The sequence below is a fragment of the Leptonotus elevatus genome, chromosome 10, assembly GCF_054856555.1.
Source record: "Leptonotus elevatus isolate MCC_2025b chromosome 10, RoL_Lele_1.0, whole genome shotgun sequence".
NCBI lineage: Eukaryota > Metazoa > Chordata > Actinopteri > Syngnathiformes > Syngnathidae > Leptonotus > Leptonotus elevatus.
In genome coordinates, this window is record NC_141248.1 from 1846666 (window position 1) to 1862483 (window position 15818).

Genomic DNA, 15818 nt, shown 5'->3' on the forward strand with positions numbered 1-15818 from the left:
CTATAAATCCCAAAGTAAATCAAAATGGCGGATTTCCTGTTAGGTTTAGTATATGGCTCCCAAAGACTTTATGGTACGTCGTGGGCTGTTCTATATGCCTCCAAATTTTCATGGCACAAGGTGCAACGTACAACCGGGAATGCATCGTTAAAGAGTAATTTTGGAACTGCCTTTAAGTGCTTTTTACAACCGGTAATGCTTCATTAAGAAGGAATTTTTGCCTTTGCAAACAGTGCATGCCACGGCAACAGCGTGCGACGAAATAAAAAGCTTTCCATAACTTTTCATCTTCAACGTCTTAAGATGAAACACACCAAGTTTGAAGACAATCGGATAAATTCTGTAGGAGTTTGTTAAAATAAGTCCCCTATAAAACGGCCAAAACATTGGCAACAAGTTCCAAAGTAAATCAAAATTGAAGACTTCCTTTTACGTTTAGCATATAGCTCTAAAATAGTTTTTTGTACCTTGAGGGCTGTTCGGCCAAAACATTGGCAACAAGTTCCAAAGTAAATCAAAATTGAAGACTTCCTGTTACGTTTAGCATATAGCTCTAAAATATTTTTTTGTACCTTGAGGGCTGTTATATATGCCTTTAAATTTTGGTAACTCTAGGTGAAACGCACAACCGGGAATGCTTCATTAAGTAAGAATTTTGAAACCAAAAATTTGATGTCCCGCCTCTGGACTACTTCCTGTTAGGTTTAGCAAATGGCACCAATAGACTTTAGGTCATAGGCTGTTACATATGTGTACATATGTAGGCTGGGAATGCTTCGTTAAATAGGAATTTTGAAACTCCAAATTTGATGCCCGACAAAAACTGAAGATTTTTTTTTAACCTGATATTGTCCCAGATGTTGAGATAGTACAGACCAAGTTTGAAGTAAATCGGGTTAACCGTGTAGGACAAGGGGGCAAAAGTATGACCCCTGTAAATGTGCAAAAATGGGTCGAAATTTGCCATTCAAATATTCATACCTCACTCCGGGTTTTTTCTTCTTTCTTTTCTTCTTTTCTTCTGAGAGAGCTCACTATTGTTCATTCGGTAATCTTACCGATTCGACATATCATCGCTCTCTCTCTCTTTTTGATTTCTCTTCTCTTCTCTCTTTTTTTGTATGTGCGTGAGTATGTGCATGTGCGTGTGTGCATGTGTGCGTGCGTGTGAGTGTATACTCATTAATTCACCTTAACCGAATACTTCAGAATCCAGCTAGAGTTGTGAGGTTGTCAGGAGACCCGAGGAAGGATCAAAGAAAAGAAAGGAAAGTGAAATCCAGCACCGACCAGACATCACCTAGTACCCACCGGGTTACAAACCAGAATATTTCACCAACCCCAGAAACATCTAAATTCCAACAAATTAGGGAGACCTCAAGAGACCAAAGGAAAGACTGAGGAAAGGAAGGAAGGATAGAGGAAGCAGAGTGAGATCCACAGACATCAGCCTCCACCGATTCAACGACCAGAGGAAGAAGCAGATTGTGTTTGAATTTAGATAGATGCTGGTGTGGTGGATCTGGCATGCATTAAAACCTCCACCAAAGAGGGGAGCCGTCGACCCCGGTCAGGACAGAGCAAGCACAACCCCCCATGGCCCCTCAGGCCACGGCAGCGCCAAGGCAAAACCCCCGGGCCTCGCAGGGGCCACCGGCCAGAGAGCAAACCCAGAAGCGGCCCCCACCCCAACACGGCTCGCGCCCCCAAGAAGATGACAAGAAGGGCAATCAGCGGCGGCAGGGCAGCAGAGAGAGGGAAAAGGAGGAGGAGGGGTGATGAGGGTGAAGGGACAGAGAGGTGGAGGTCGGGCGGGGAGAGGCGAGAATGGAGAAGAAGGGGGAGGGGAGAGGGAACCACGGGGCACCCTGGAGGTCCACCCACCCCGAACCGCGTGGCCGGGAACGGAGCGATGGACCGCGCCGAGGCGGCGCCGCCCCGGACACCAGGGAGAGCACCGCAACGCAGCACCCCCCAAGAGACCCAGGGAACGGCCAAGACCACCCAGCAGCCAACAGAGGGGCAGAGCTGTCCACACTCAGCCAGGGGGGACAGCACCTATAAAGTTAACCCACTGGCATGCAGTAATTCTGAATATTAACCCTTAGTGCCCATTGGAAGTGAATCTTGAGGAGTTGGTGACTGTAAGGTGTCATTTGATGTAGTCTGCTCAACTGGGTTCCTGACTATAAAAACACAACCATTAGTTACAAATTGCCAAATACACAAACAGCAATATAATTTATCGCGATGTGGTGGCTCTCGCTAACAGGCGGAGTTAAGTAACCAGATTTAGATTCTATATACGTAGACCATGTTTCTATAAATTTTGATATTTGGTTTTTATTCGAGGCAGATATTTTTTCCATTAAAATGTGATTTATGAGGAGGTTAGACCATTGGTCGATATTCAGAGTTTGTTTATTTTTCCAGTTAACAAGAATTGTTTTTTTAGCGATAGTAAGGGCTACAAGTGTAGATTGAAATTGTTTACGTGGTAAGTCAGTTGTTGTTAGGTCACCTAGCAAACACAAGTTTGGAGATAAAGGTATCCTACAGTCCAAGATAGCGGAAAGTTTTTCTAAGACTTTAGTCCAGAAATAGATAACCGGAGTGCATAACCATAAAGCATGAAAATAAGTGGCTGTAGTGTTTTGTAACACTGGAGACAAATGTCGGAGGCTAAGAGTCCCATTTTCTTCATCATATATTGAGTAATGTATGTTCTATGAATAATTTAATATTGGATAAGTTGTAAATTTGTGTGTTTTGTCATTTTAAATACGTTTTCACAAACTTGAATCAAAAAGTCAAATTCCGGAGCTATAGACAAGTCTGTCTCCGATTTTAAGATGGGTAAATACATTTTATCAGTATACGAAAGTAACGTATATATTTTTGAGAGTTTTGTTGTTGTTTTCGGAGAAAGCTTTGTAATATCTTAAGCTAAAACAGGCGGTTGGAGCATACCCCAAAGTTTTGGAATTTGTTTCTTTATCATACTTTTAACTTGCAGATAATGTAAAAAAATTCAGTTTTTTATTTTGTATTTTTGGAGCAAGAATGTATATGATATAAATACTAGAAAAATTTCCGCCGAAATTTTGAATGGGCCTGCTGACTCTTTTAAATGAGCTGAACAGTTTAAAATTTAAACCATTGAAATCGGTCAAGAAATGTGGAAGTTAACCATAATCAACTAAAAGTATTACTGCCCCTTTAAGAAACATGCACATTCACGCACACACATTTGATTTTAAACTAACATTTCAATGAGCTGAACAGTTTAAAATTTAAACCATTGAAATCGGTCAAGAAATGTGGAAATTAACCACAATCAACTAAAAGTATCTCACTGCCCCTTTAAGAAACATGCACATTCACGCACACACATTTGATTTTAACTAACATTTCAATGAGCTGAACAGTTTAAAATTTAAACCATTGAAATCGGTCAAGAAATGTGGAAGTTAACCATAATCAACTAAAAGTATTACTGCCCCTTTAAGAAACATGCACATTCACGCACACACATTTGATTTTAATTAACATTTCAATGAGCTGAACAGTTTAAAATTTAAACCATTGAAATCGGTCAAGAAATGTGGAAGTTAACTATAATCAACATCAACTAAAAGTATCTTACTGCCCCTTTATGAAACATGCACAATCACGCACACACATTTGATTTTAACCAACATTTAAATGAGCTGAACAGTTTAAAATTTAAACCATTGAAATCGCTCAAGAAATGTGGAAGTTAACCATAATCAACTAAAAGTATTACTGCCCCTTTAAGAAACATGCACATTCACGCACCAACAGACGTCACGCACCAACATTCCATTGATTTTGTATAGGATACGCTCACCTCAAACAAAAGCCTCTCACGACTTAACGGTTGAAGTTGCTTGCTCCGCTCAGCAGGCCCATAATTATCTGAGAAAAGATGGTGGAGATGTGTAATTCCTTTCTGCTCCCACACACCTAAATGAAACGATTGGTTGTTAAGTTGAAAGTCGGGGTTATGCCATATGGGAGAAAGCCCGCAGGGCTCCAATTGGGCTTTTGTAATTTCTAGTGCCTTCCACCAGGCGGTCAGGGTGGCGGAAATCATTGGGTTTTTAAAACAATTGTGTCGCCTAATCGATGTTGTAATAAAGAGTAAATCTAAAAGTCTGAGATTATTACAATCCTTATGTTCTAGTTCCAGCCAACAGTTATTATCTCAGTTGTGTTGTGTCCATAGAATGATATCTTGTAGCAGGTTAGCTATATAGTAGTGCATACAATTTGGTGCCTCCAGACCTCCTAATCTTTGCTTTTTTTTTTTATTCCAGTAAAATTTTATAACGGCCGAGTCCAACAACTGGAACCAGTTAGACATAGGTTTAAATGAAATCATTGAGAAAAAATAATTTATTTTGGGTAAAACTTTAATTTTAATGGTGGCTATTCGTCCTATTAGAGAAATGGGAAGATTATTCCAGCGCTCCAAGTTACTATAAATGCTATCCAGAAGTGGAGTAAAGTTTAAATGAATTAAATCAGCTAATTTAGGTGAGATTTTTATGCCTAAATATTTTTAATTATCTATAGGAAATGAGTAGTGTGGGTCCTGGCTTGCAGGGTTCCATGAATTTTCTGTAATAGGTAGTAGTGTTGATTTTTTCCAGTTAATAGAATAATCTGATAAATGAGAGAATTTAGTTATTAAATAAAATACTTCCCCTAACGAAATAGCAGGCTTTTCTAAATAAAGTAAAATATCATCGGCATATAGATTATTTTTGTGTTCTGTTACCCCAGAGTGAATTCCTTGAATCCTTCTTTCCTGGCATGTAGCTAATGCAAGCGGCTCAATAACTATTGCAAATAATAAAGGGGACAGTGGGCATCCCTGTCTTGTGCCTCTCTGTGGAGTAAAACTCTGAGATATAATCCCATTAGTAGTAACTCGCTTTAGGAGAATCATATAATACTGATACCCAGTGAATAGATGACTTCCCAAAGCCAAATTTATTTAAAACCGCAAAGAGGAATGACTAGTTAACTTTGTCGAAGTCTTTTTCTGCATCCAACGATAGACTGCCTTTTTATCATGCCGCTGTGACATGCTAATAAGGTTAAAGAGCCTCCTAATATTATTAGAGTGACGACCTTTAATAAAGCCTGTTTGGTCGCTATAAATGATTGTCGATATGACTGTTTCTAGTCTAGATGCGAAAGCCTTAGCGATCATTTTAATATCTGTGTTAATTAGTGAAATCGGACGGTAACTTGATGGAAGGGTGGGGTCTTTTTCTGGCTTTAATAAAAGTTTAATTGCTGCTGTATTCATGTGTGGACGTATGTAACCATTAGTTTTAATTTCTGTTACTACTCATAAGAATAATGGAGCAAGCATTAACCTAAAGTGCCGGCGGGTGGTGTCTGGTCAGTGCTGGATTTAACTTTCCTTTGTTTCCTTTGGTCCCCTCGGGTCTCCTGACGGCGGTGTTTGGTTTAGGTGAACGGTATGGGATTTTTTCTAATAGGTTTTTGGAAGAAGAAAAAAAAAGAAGAAGAAAAAAAAAGAACCAAAAGTGCTTAAAAAAATCACTTCCTGTTCTTTTTAGGGTACAGCTATCAAAGTATTTTTTGTTCGTCTGGATGTGCTACAGGTGCCACCTAATTTTCGTAGCCGTAGGACAATCGTAGCGGGACAGGGATCCGTTAAACCTATGTAGGGGGTGCTACATACCCATTTTTCTGTTATCATGTATGGCAACTTTAAAATATCGAATTTTTTGGCCAGGCCCGACGTGTGTGTAAAATTTGGTGAGTTTTCGTTCACAGTTAGTGTCTCAAAAATGCGAACGTTTGCGGAGAAGAATATGAATAATAATTCCTTCCGTAACAATAGGGCCTTGCAGCGGCGCCTCCACCACCGCTGCTCGGACCCTAATTACAGGGTTTAAATACTCTGGCACAGTGCTGGATTTCCTGTGCAAGCCCTATATGTGTGTCTTGTTTTTTTAGAGAGAGCTCAATATTATTCATTTGGCAGCCTTTCTGAGTCAACATGTCATCATCATTGCTCCTTTTTTTTTTTTTTTTTTTTTGCGTGCATATGTTTGTGCGCTTTAATTCACCTGAAACCTATTATAAATCCAAGACCCTTCACTGGATATATCAGAGTCCCGGCAGAATCGTGAAGTTGTCAGGAGACCAGAGGAAGGACCAGAGGAAGGAAAGATGAAGCAAAGTGATATTCACAGACACCAACCTCCACCAACAGTTACAAATTCAGGACAATTTACCAACCCCAGATGCATCAGAATTCCAACCGGATCCAGGAGACATCAGGAGACCATAGGACAGACAAAAGGAAAGATAGATGAAGCAGAGTGAGATCCACAAACGGCAAACTCCATTGATTCAGCGACCGGTGGGAGAATCTAATTATTTTTTGATTTTTATTAGATGCTGGTGTGGTGTATCTGGCATGCATTCTCTAAGAACCTCCATCAAACGAGGGGAGCCGTCGACTTCGGCCTGACGAGGCACGCTAAATGCGTCCATACACACCTTAGCGAATCAAAATACTTAATTCCCTGGCAGTAAGGGTCCACCAATAGCATAAGTCAAATTAACAGCCACTAGCCAATCAGGCAGAGTAGGGCGGGTCTTGTCTTGAAGTAGCGCGATGGCATATGCAAATTTGCGACCCACACATCTTCAAAGATGGAAGGGAAATCATAAACACGGTGAGAACACATCTTTAATGAAAAAAGTGTAAAAAACAAATGGCGCTGGGCATGGCTCAATGTAAAAGGGGGCGATGGAAAGCCTTTCTATCCTAGGTCCTTGGAGAGCAAGCTGGATGAGCTGAGGAGCCTCACCTCGGCCTGCCGCGAGCACCGGGGACGCCTGCGCCATGGTGTTCACGGAGACATGGCTCCACAACTTTAATTTTATCTCTTTCTATTCTGTTGTTTTTTCTTTACTGTAACTGCAGCTGGACGGAGTCCAGGAAAAACTTCCCCACGGGGAAAATAAAAGTATATCGTATCGTATTTGTGCCACAATTTGACACACCAGTGCTAGCTTATGCTATATGTGCTCAAAGAAAGATGTACAGTAGTAGCGGAAAGAGAGAGTGCTAGTATGCCAATAACGCCATGAAGGGGACCCCAGCCACAAAGCTTCGGTTCGTGCGCTTAGCTATTACTAGTCCATTGCAGGTTTTGTGCCAATGTAGTAGTACATTAGCGCGATATATACGTTTGTTTTCATTTCAAGACATGACCACGCTTTTTTTTTTTTACATTTTCAACTGCATAAACAATGTTTTGCAAAAAAGTGCTTGCATTTAACAATGATAGCTAGCTGTGTGGAGAGACGTAAAACAAAAGTACAGTAGGCTGCTACGTTAGTCGCGTTTGGCAGTAGACTCAAGGTGCAACATCTGAATTAAACATAGGAAAACCTCATTTAATGTATCAAACCGAAATAACTCGTAGTACTTGAGCACATTGCAGTGGATAGTTGAAAATATTTGATAATTTATTGTATTGCTGTTGTTTTATGTCATGTGTCTGTATCAGCCGCATGTAAAGTCAATTGTCATACACATATTTAGAATCATCTCCTTGACTCAAACATTTAATAAACAAAAATGTAACATTATATGTGCACCTTGTTAACCCAGTAGTAGACTCTCTCTCTCTCTCTGTCTCTCTCTCTCTTTCTGTCTGCGAAAGTGCCCAAACAGGAAGTAATTGTATGACTCAAACCTATTTATAATAATAGAGCATTCCTATTTATATTTTATTGTTGGTAGTATCTACCATATATCTGAGAGGACTGTTTGTTTTCATTTAGCTGGTGAGAATAGCCAAGGTTTTGGGAACAGAAGATCTATACGACTATGTCGACAAGTACAACATTGAGCTAGAACCTCGCTTCAATGATATACTTGGAAGGTAAAGTGCTACTCAAGTTGAGTTTTTTGATTTTAATAGTGTCTCACATCTGCAAATTTCACTTTGAAAAGAGTAAAAACCTATTTTGAGTTTGCCATAGCCTCCGCCGCTACAATATTTTAATATGTATTCTGTATCTCAAGAAGGTTTAATATGTGGCATCTTGCACAATTTTTGCTTGTGTTCTAGGCATTCTCGTAAGCGGTGGGAACGTTTTGTCCACAGTGAAAATCAGCATCTGGTCAGCCCGGACGCTTTAGATTTCCTTGATAAGCTGCTGCGCTACGATCACCAGGCCCGGCTGACTGCTCGTGAGGCCATGGATCACTCCTACTTCTGTAAGCACTCGCATGCAGTCACGAGAGTTCAATCCGAAATGGGAATTGCTTGAAGTCCTTTGCACAAGGTGTCTCTCTGAAACTTTTGTGGTACAACAATGTATTTAGTGCACTGCTACAAAAAAAGGGAACTTAAAAAAAAAAAAATAACACCCAAGTACAAGTAAGCAGAGCTGGGCGAGTCAATGAATTTTGATCGTCTGTCATTTGGCAATCGTCAAGAGTCAAGACATCCTTCCGTCATCGTTAATCCGTCAATATTTCAAGTCGAACGGCATTGTAATGTCAATCCGTCATTCGCTCAGCGAAATGGGCGTCCGCCATGGATCCGTTGATGGACTGACGGACCTTTGACGGAATGCCCACTTTTCTTCCAAACCTAACATTAACGTCAAGTCCATGCGCTCGGCATGACTGACATCTAGTTGTAGAAACAGCACACTGCATGCTTCCAAAATCATTGTTTGTGAGACCAATTTTTCCGTCATGGTTTCATGAAATAAAATTCCAAACATATTAAAAATACAAGCAGGACCATATATATTTTTTTTTAAGAGCTCAGTATTGTTCATTCGGTAATGTCATCATCTTTGCGCTCTTTTTTTTTTTAATTTATTTTTTATTTTATTTTTTTTATTTTTTTGTATGTGTGTATTCGTTAGTTCACCAAAAACCTATTAAAAAAATCCCATACCGAACACCGCCGTCAGGAGACCCGAGGAAGGACCAAAGAAAACAAAGGAAAGTGAAATCCAGCACCGACCAGACACCACCCACCGGGCCACCAACCAGAGTTCTTAACCAACCCAGAAACATCTAAATTCCAACAAATCAGGGAGACCTCAAGAGACCAAAGGAGAGACTGACGAAAGGAAGGAAGGACAAACGAAGCAGAGTGAGATCCACAGACACCAGCCTCCACCGATTTCAATAACCTGAGGAAGAAGCAGATTGTGTCTGAGTTTCGATAGATGCTGGTGTGGTGGATCTGGCATGCATGAAAATCTCCACCAAAGAGGGGAGCCGTCGACCCCTGCCAGGACAGAGCAAGCGCAACACCTCAGGGCCCCCCAGGCCGCGGCAGCGCCAAAGGACGGCCCCCGGGCCCCGCCAGGGCCACCGGCCGGAGAGCAAACCCAGGAGCAGGAGCGCCCCCCACCCCAACACGGCCCGCCCCCCCAACCCAACGCAGCAGGACGGGGCACTGCAGGCCTGCCAGGCACCCCACCGGTCCACAGCCCCCGCTCCCCCCCCCCCCGCCCCCCATCCACCCCAACCCAGCCCCAGCTGCCTCCAAGCCCCCAGACACCCCCCCCAGCACCCTGCCAGCCCCCCCCCCCCCACGACCAACCGGCAGCCCCCGGGGACCCCCCGCACCCAGGCATCGGCGCCGAAGAGGGGTGGGGAGGACGGCCGGCACCCCGAACCCCAGGCCCAGCAGGGAAAGGCCCCGGTCGTCACTCCAGCGTTCTTAGTGAAAGCTAACCCCTGTTAATGAGTCTGCCAGCTCGCTGACTGCCGAACTCTACCCCTAAACCTTGAATGTGACCCCACCCAGTGTATATACAAGTGTGTGTGTGTGGTGCATTAAAATTGGGAGCAAGTGAACCGGAGCAGAGGGAAATGATATCCCCACACCTCTCACCCGCCTCCCAGGCATGTCAGTGAGTGTATGTGGTGCATTAAAAAAATTAATAGGGGGGGGGGGGCGGTGACACGGACAGGGGACCGCAGCACTGCTCTATACTGCGGTCTGCCCCAAACGATGGCACCCCACCACGACCCCCCCCCCCCCAGTTGTGTGGTGCATTAAAATTGGAGGGGAGTTGTAGGGCGAAGACGGTGTTTCCACCCTACCCCACCCACCCAAAGTGTGTTATGTGCCCTATATGTCTATAAAAGTGTATTGTGCAAACCTAGTGCAGTGAGTTAAGAGGAGCGACCAGCGGGCCCCCCCTCCAACCGGGCGGGGGCAGGAGGCGCACCCGCCCACCAAACCCCCACCCACCCCATATGGGACCAGCCCGGCGGGGCGATAGGGCTCGCCCCCCGGATACTGGGGCCCGCCCGAGGTCCCAGGAGGTCCACCGGAGCGGGGCGGGCACAACACCAAACACACCCACCCCCTCGGCTCCCGGAGCACCGAGACCCGGGCCACGGATGAACCCCCGGCCCAGGGGAGGGGAAGGAAGGCGTACAGGGGAGGGGGAAGGAGACGACAAGAAGGGCAAGGGGCAGCGGCAGGACCATATCTAAGTAATATGCAGGTTTATAATTGTGACGAAGTAAGAGTCATTGTGCTTTGTAAACATGGTTTCAATTGATGTGCCATCAATTGCACTGTGTAAAATGGAGATCACTGATTGGCTCTCTCTCTGAGCTCGCAAATACAAATCATTCCTCCTCTGGCCGAAGATCTCCGCTGGTTTATGATGTCACGCTACGGCAACGCCATTAGGACAAACTGCATTGCACCCCATTAAATAAGAGTGATAGGTCATTTATTAGTTCAATTTGTTCGTTGAATTCACCTGGAACTTTTGTCTCAATGTGTAATATATCCGTTGAGCCAGCGTACATGAATAAGTTGGAATGCACTTATCTTTTGACTGAGACTTTAACATGCCACGTTCTGACCATACAGTAACATAGGTGAGTCCGACCTCTTAATGTGTCACACCAGATATCTACCATTAGTTCCTATCTAACTACTCCCAGCACACCATGTAGTAAAGATAATGACAATTAACTGAACTTTGATTTGTGTTTTGATATTTTTTAATGAAATCTTCAGATCCTTGAATGTGAGTCTTACTGTAACTCTTGCGTTAAATTTAAGTAGCGAAGTTTGACTTGTCTGCAAATCATTATTATTCCGGACAGAATCACCATGTTTTTCTTCTCTAATTGAGATATAACTGGAAGAGCTAGAGCCATTGGTTCAATAATTTGGGGAAATACTCTCGATTGGTCCCTTTATAAGTCGCACCGTCTTTAAGCCACAGGTGTTTTAATTCTACTGCACCGGTATATAAAGGTTTCCGCTACCATAGAGGGGATTGACGGGACAGAGGTGACTGTTTGGGAACGCAAAGCGTCCCATTTATTAACATCTGAACAGCATTCGTGAGGTGCACAAATAATGTAGCACACGTTCTGCAGTCACAGTAGTAGTACAGTATAACAACAAAACAAAACTTACAGCGCTTTGACGAGGCAATAACGTCAAATGAGTCAATGAAATCCGTTTTTGAGTGCTTGCCAGTAACACGGCAGTAAAGGTGCATTAATAACATGGCTGTACAAAAATACATTACTGTAACAAAAATAACCAGCCTACTATAGCAGAAAAGTCAGTCATTACCGGGAATTCTCGTGCCATCGTCGTCTTCCTGAGTGTCGGAAACGAACAGACCCAGAATTGCCTCGTCAGCCACTCAGTCCTTTGTTGTCGCTCTCAACAAACAACAAAAAACTCCTCTTTGTTAGTGTGAGAACCAAACAGGTCGATTTAACTTAAATGCAGGTCAATTGTCTTCAACTTAAATGCAGCATCTTTTGCACTTCTCGGTTTCTTTTCCATAATGAGGGCGCAAACTGTCTCGCTCTCGTTCTGTCTCCTACTGTATTTGGGCTCACTGGTTTGTTTTGTTCTGCTTGGCGCTCTTGCGCTTCCTTTATAGGAGGATCCTTTGTTTCATCTTTGTTTATGTTTCGCGTGTTGCATCACGGGAGCTGTGTGGCAAGAAACAGTGTGTTTTAAATGTAGCACATTTGGAGGAGGATTAAGATGGTTCATTCTTGTTGTGCCATCAATTGTACCTGTTGGGGGTCTGTTAAAAAAGTTGTATCGCATCCCCACCAAAAGGGGCCGCAAAAAAAGAAAGAAATGGCTGTGAGCGATCAAGAGAGTATACCTGGACGTTTTGGAGTGACGTCTTCCACAAACTTAGTGTAATGCGATACACCTCCTGCATCGTCTTTCCTTTGGCACCACATAGGACATTTATCAATGAAAAATGATTACCCAGCTTTGCAGTCGCATTGAGCAGTGATGATTTCCCCGTTGTCTTTACGATCACCCACGGGCTTGGCCACTTTTAGCACAGTCACGGATTTGTGCTTGGTTGACAAGACTGGTCCAACTTTCCTCGAAACAAAATAATTGTAGGCCTCCAGGTTTTTTTGAAAGCCTTTAATTTTTCTGTAGAAAAAGGTCCAGGGCTTTCTATTAAAAAGAGTAAATGTCCCCAAAGCAGAGGTCTGTGTGGCCAGGTAACAGGTTAGTCGGACCAGTGTTTATCATCATCCCACATCTCATATCATTAGTTTTGAAGAATTTCGTCGCCAATACATATATTATACTTCTCTGTAAACCTCCTTCGGTTGTTAAAGTGCTTAAATAGGGGTGATTTTCGCCCGCTAACTTTAATGTTGTATGTCTCATTTATACAGCACACGTTCATTTTCTGCCACCCAACCAACTGCAGATTCGCAAAATGTCAACAAATGATCCTCCTATAGTGCGCCCGCTTGTGACCTGGTGGATAAGTCGCATCGTTGTATTAGCCTCAGGGTCGAATGCAAGTGAAAAAAGTAGCGCCTTATAGTCCGGAAATTACAGTACTACCAAAATAATCGTGATTTTTTTTTTTTCATAATCGTGCAGCCCTACTGTAAACATACCTCTAGCCTCTGGTGGCGGGCAAGCAAGCACAACTAGTTTGTGCCAGTCGCAAGCCCAGATAAAATAATAGGGAGGGTTTGAGTCAATAACGGCCTTTGACCTTATTAAGCCACACCAAAACTTCATGAAGCGATCTTGAATAGGGGAAATGTTGGGATGAAGAAGATAGGGATATTTTTTTAATAAAACAAATGCAATTTTGCCAGGGGTGGCCAAAATAGAGCTTTCTGCTTGACTGCAGACTTTTGGAGGATCCTGCATTGGGAGGGGCTTGGGACTCCAGAAACTCCAGCAGCTTCAAATATCAGTTTACAGTGACTTTTTAAACAGTACAATGATTTATCTGAAGTTTTCTTAAAATGTTCAGGGCCCTCAATCTTTTTGGAAAAACGTTTTTGATTATTACTTTAAGTAGTTTTCCTTTACTTGAGCTGAGCTGGGAAATGAATTATCAAACCTTTTTGTGATTGATATATGAGCTTCATTTAGATAGACTGAAAAACATAATTTACAAAAACTAAAATGTTTAAAATGACAGAATTACTTGAAACTAAATGTTTCTGACTTGCTACTGCTACTTGCTTATTAGCTGAATAATCTGGTTGTTGATGACTTCCAATTCTGCACCACAATACAAGGTTGTGATATGCAAAAAAAAAAAACATGCCTCTTGGTTTTTATAATTATCTGGATGAGGAGCAAAATACAGATGGTATGTTGTTCTAGCATGAATTTAATCGAATAATTTTTGGTTGTTGTTCTTTTAGTCCCCATTGTGAAGGACCAGTCTCGTGGTGGAGCTGGAGTTGCCAACCTACCCAGTGGGAACACGGCTGTCAGCACAGCCAGCATTATCACTGGTGAGAACGGTCACACCTCAGATCTCCACATCACAGTTTTCACATACTACTACAGTCTTGAATTATTATTTTTTGGTCCATGTATTGTAGTGAAACGCCGTGCCATGTTTACTGCACGTTTCCATTTGTGAGACAAGAACTGATCACTCTTGCAGTGTTTTAATAAATCAAGCATCCATACTGTAACTAAACATTATGCCTAATGTTTTGGGCTCATCAACAGCAATCTTGAGTGATTGCCGCTTGCTTGCTCAGAACTAGGTGGCTAAATTAGGCCATTAAGTTGCAGTGTTTATTTGAAATATCAAGGCAATATTTTATTGCATTGTATTGCCATGACAAACTCAGGAAGCCATTTTTACACATGGACATACAACTCCTATTGCTATTGGAAATTATATATAAATGTGCAAATTTTCAATAGATTGCCACTTGTAAGATTAGTTGTGTTGAGCCATTAAGTATTTTGAAATTAGAGTTGAATAATATTGAGTGTAATATTGACTTAACTCTCAACTCAACCTTATTTATAAAGCACTTTAAAACAAGCATTGCTGTATACAGAGTGCTGTACATGGAACAGAAATTAGTCATGCAGTAAACAAAACAAACATACGGACAGACATTCTGGACATTTCACAACTCTTATGGTGTATTTCTGCATACATTTGCATCAAAGGACCTTTTCATGTTAATGGGAAAAAGGTCATGTGACATACAGCCCTGTCATTGGAAAGTGACAATATTTGTATTTACTCATATCCAGTGATGTAGTGGTCCCTGGAGAAGTGGGTATACTCACAATTTTCACTTCTTTTTTAAGTATGCCAGAAAAACTTGCTCTTTTAGAAACGGTGACATGTAAGAATTAAAAATCCATCATTTGTGCTTGCTCACAATAATTTTTTTTATTATGACTTGTTAAGAAAAGTTTGGTAACACAAGCAGCCTAAAATAATGTAAAATGTATTCATCATGAGGCAAACAAAGTATATATCATAAAACAAATTACAATATTTAGTTAACAATGAACAAAAATAGTGAAAAACAGTCTGGTTAGACGTTGTTTTGTGCTGAATCTTAAACTATTTGTCCTCATTCTTGTGTTTTAATATATCGGTATTTATAAATCAAGTACCATCCTATAGCTACTATAAAACTTAACTAGAACATGTAGTTGGTGTGTAACCGGCAGCGTCCAACCCAGGAATCGAACCCACGTTGCGATCAAGTAAATTAGGGCACATCAGTTCACCTGAGCTAAATTTCTAGGTTACCATTGCGGCTCGGGGGAGCATTTGAAGGATTGCTTTCCTCGACATGACCCGCCCTACTCTGCCTCCGATTGGCTTTTCAGTCCTCTAATCAGTTAAGGCATTGGGTACCAGCCAATTAGAGGCAGAGGAGGGGGTAGGTCATGACTGAACAGTGTTCAGTGAGTGCATCAGGAGGATTTAGAAGTGGGTATACGCAATTGGGTATACGCAATTGGGTATATGCCACGGAGGAGGCAGGACTTTTGACTTCCGGGTTTCACACACTAGCGCTGTTTCCGGTTGCTGTTTGCGACATGTGGGCCGTGTCCCAGTGGTTGCGCTTCCGCCTTTGTGCCCCTCGGTTGCGCGTTCCCGTCCACGGGTGTGAGCGTGTAGTGTGTCTGTCTCAGTTGTCTGATGCATTTCGGCAAGCTGAGACGGGCGGTGGGCGCGCGGTTGGGAGGCGAAGGGGTGGGGGTGCGAGTGTTGGTGCGAGTGTTGGAACGCGGCCAGCAGAGGCCGGAAACGGCGCTGTGTGAAACCCTTCTTAAATATCTCAATGACCTTATGCTCTGTGGCGGATTTGACCTATTTTTCAAAATAGTCCTTTAGCTGCAGGTACCGAAAATAGTCATGTCCCTGCAATCCAAATCTATCCTTTAACTCTACAAAACTCTGCAACTTACCTCGTTCCACTATCGTGCAGTGCT

At 42.5% G+C, this 15818-nt stretch overlaps 1 protein-coding gene across 2 annotated transcripts in view; it reads left to right on the forward strand.

Annotated features, from left to right (window-relative positions):
* Nucleotides 1-15818, forward strand: part of LOC147166729 (casein kinase II subunit alpha) — a 36169-nt gene that overhangs the window by 17779 nt on the left and 2572 nt on the right. For both annotated transcript variants that reach the window (XM_086086448.1, XM_086086449.1), the window contains exons 10-12: nucleotides 7867-7967; nucleotides 8157-8305; nucleotides 13760-13852. In XM_086086448.1, the coding sequence (XP_085942574.1) occupies nucleotides 7867-7967; nucleotides 8157-8305; nucleotides 13760-13852 (343 nt within the window). The remainder of the gene's footprint in view (nucleotides 1-7866; nucleotides 7968-8156; nucleotides 8306-13759; nucleotides 13853-15818) is intronic.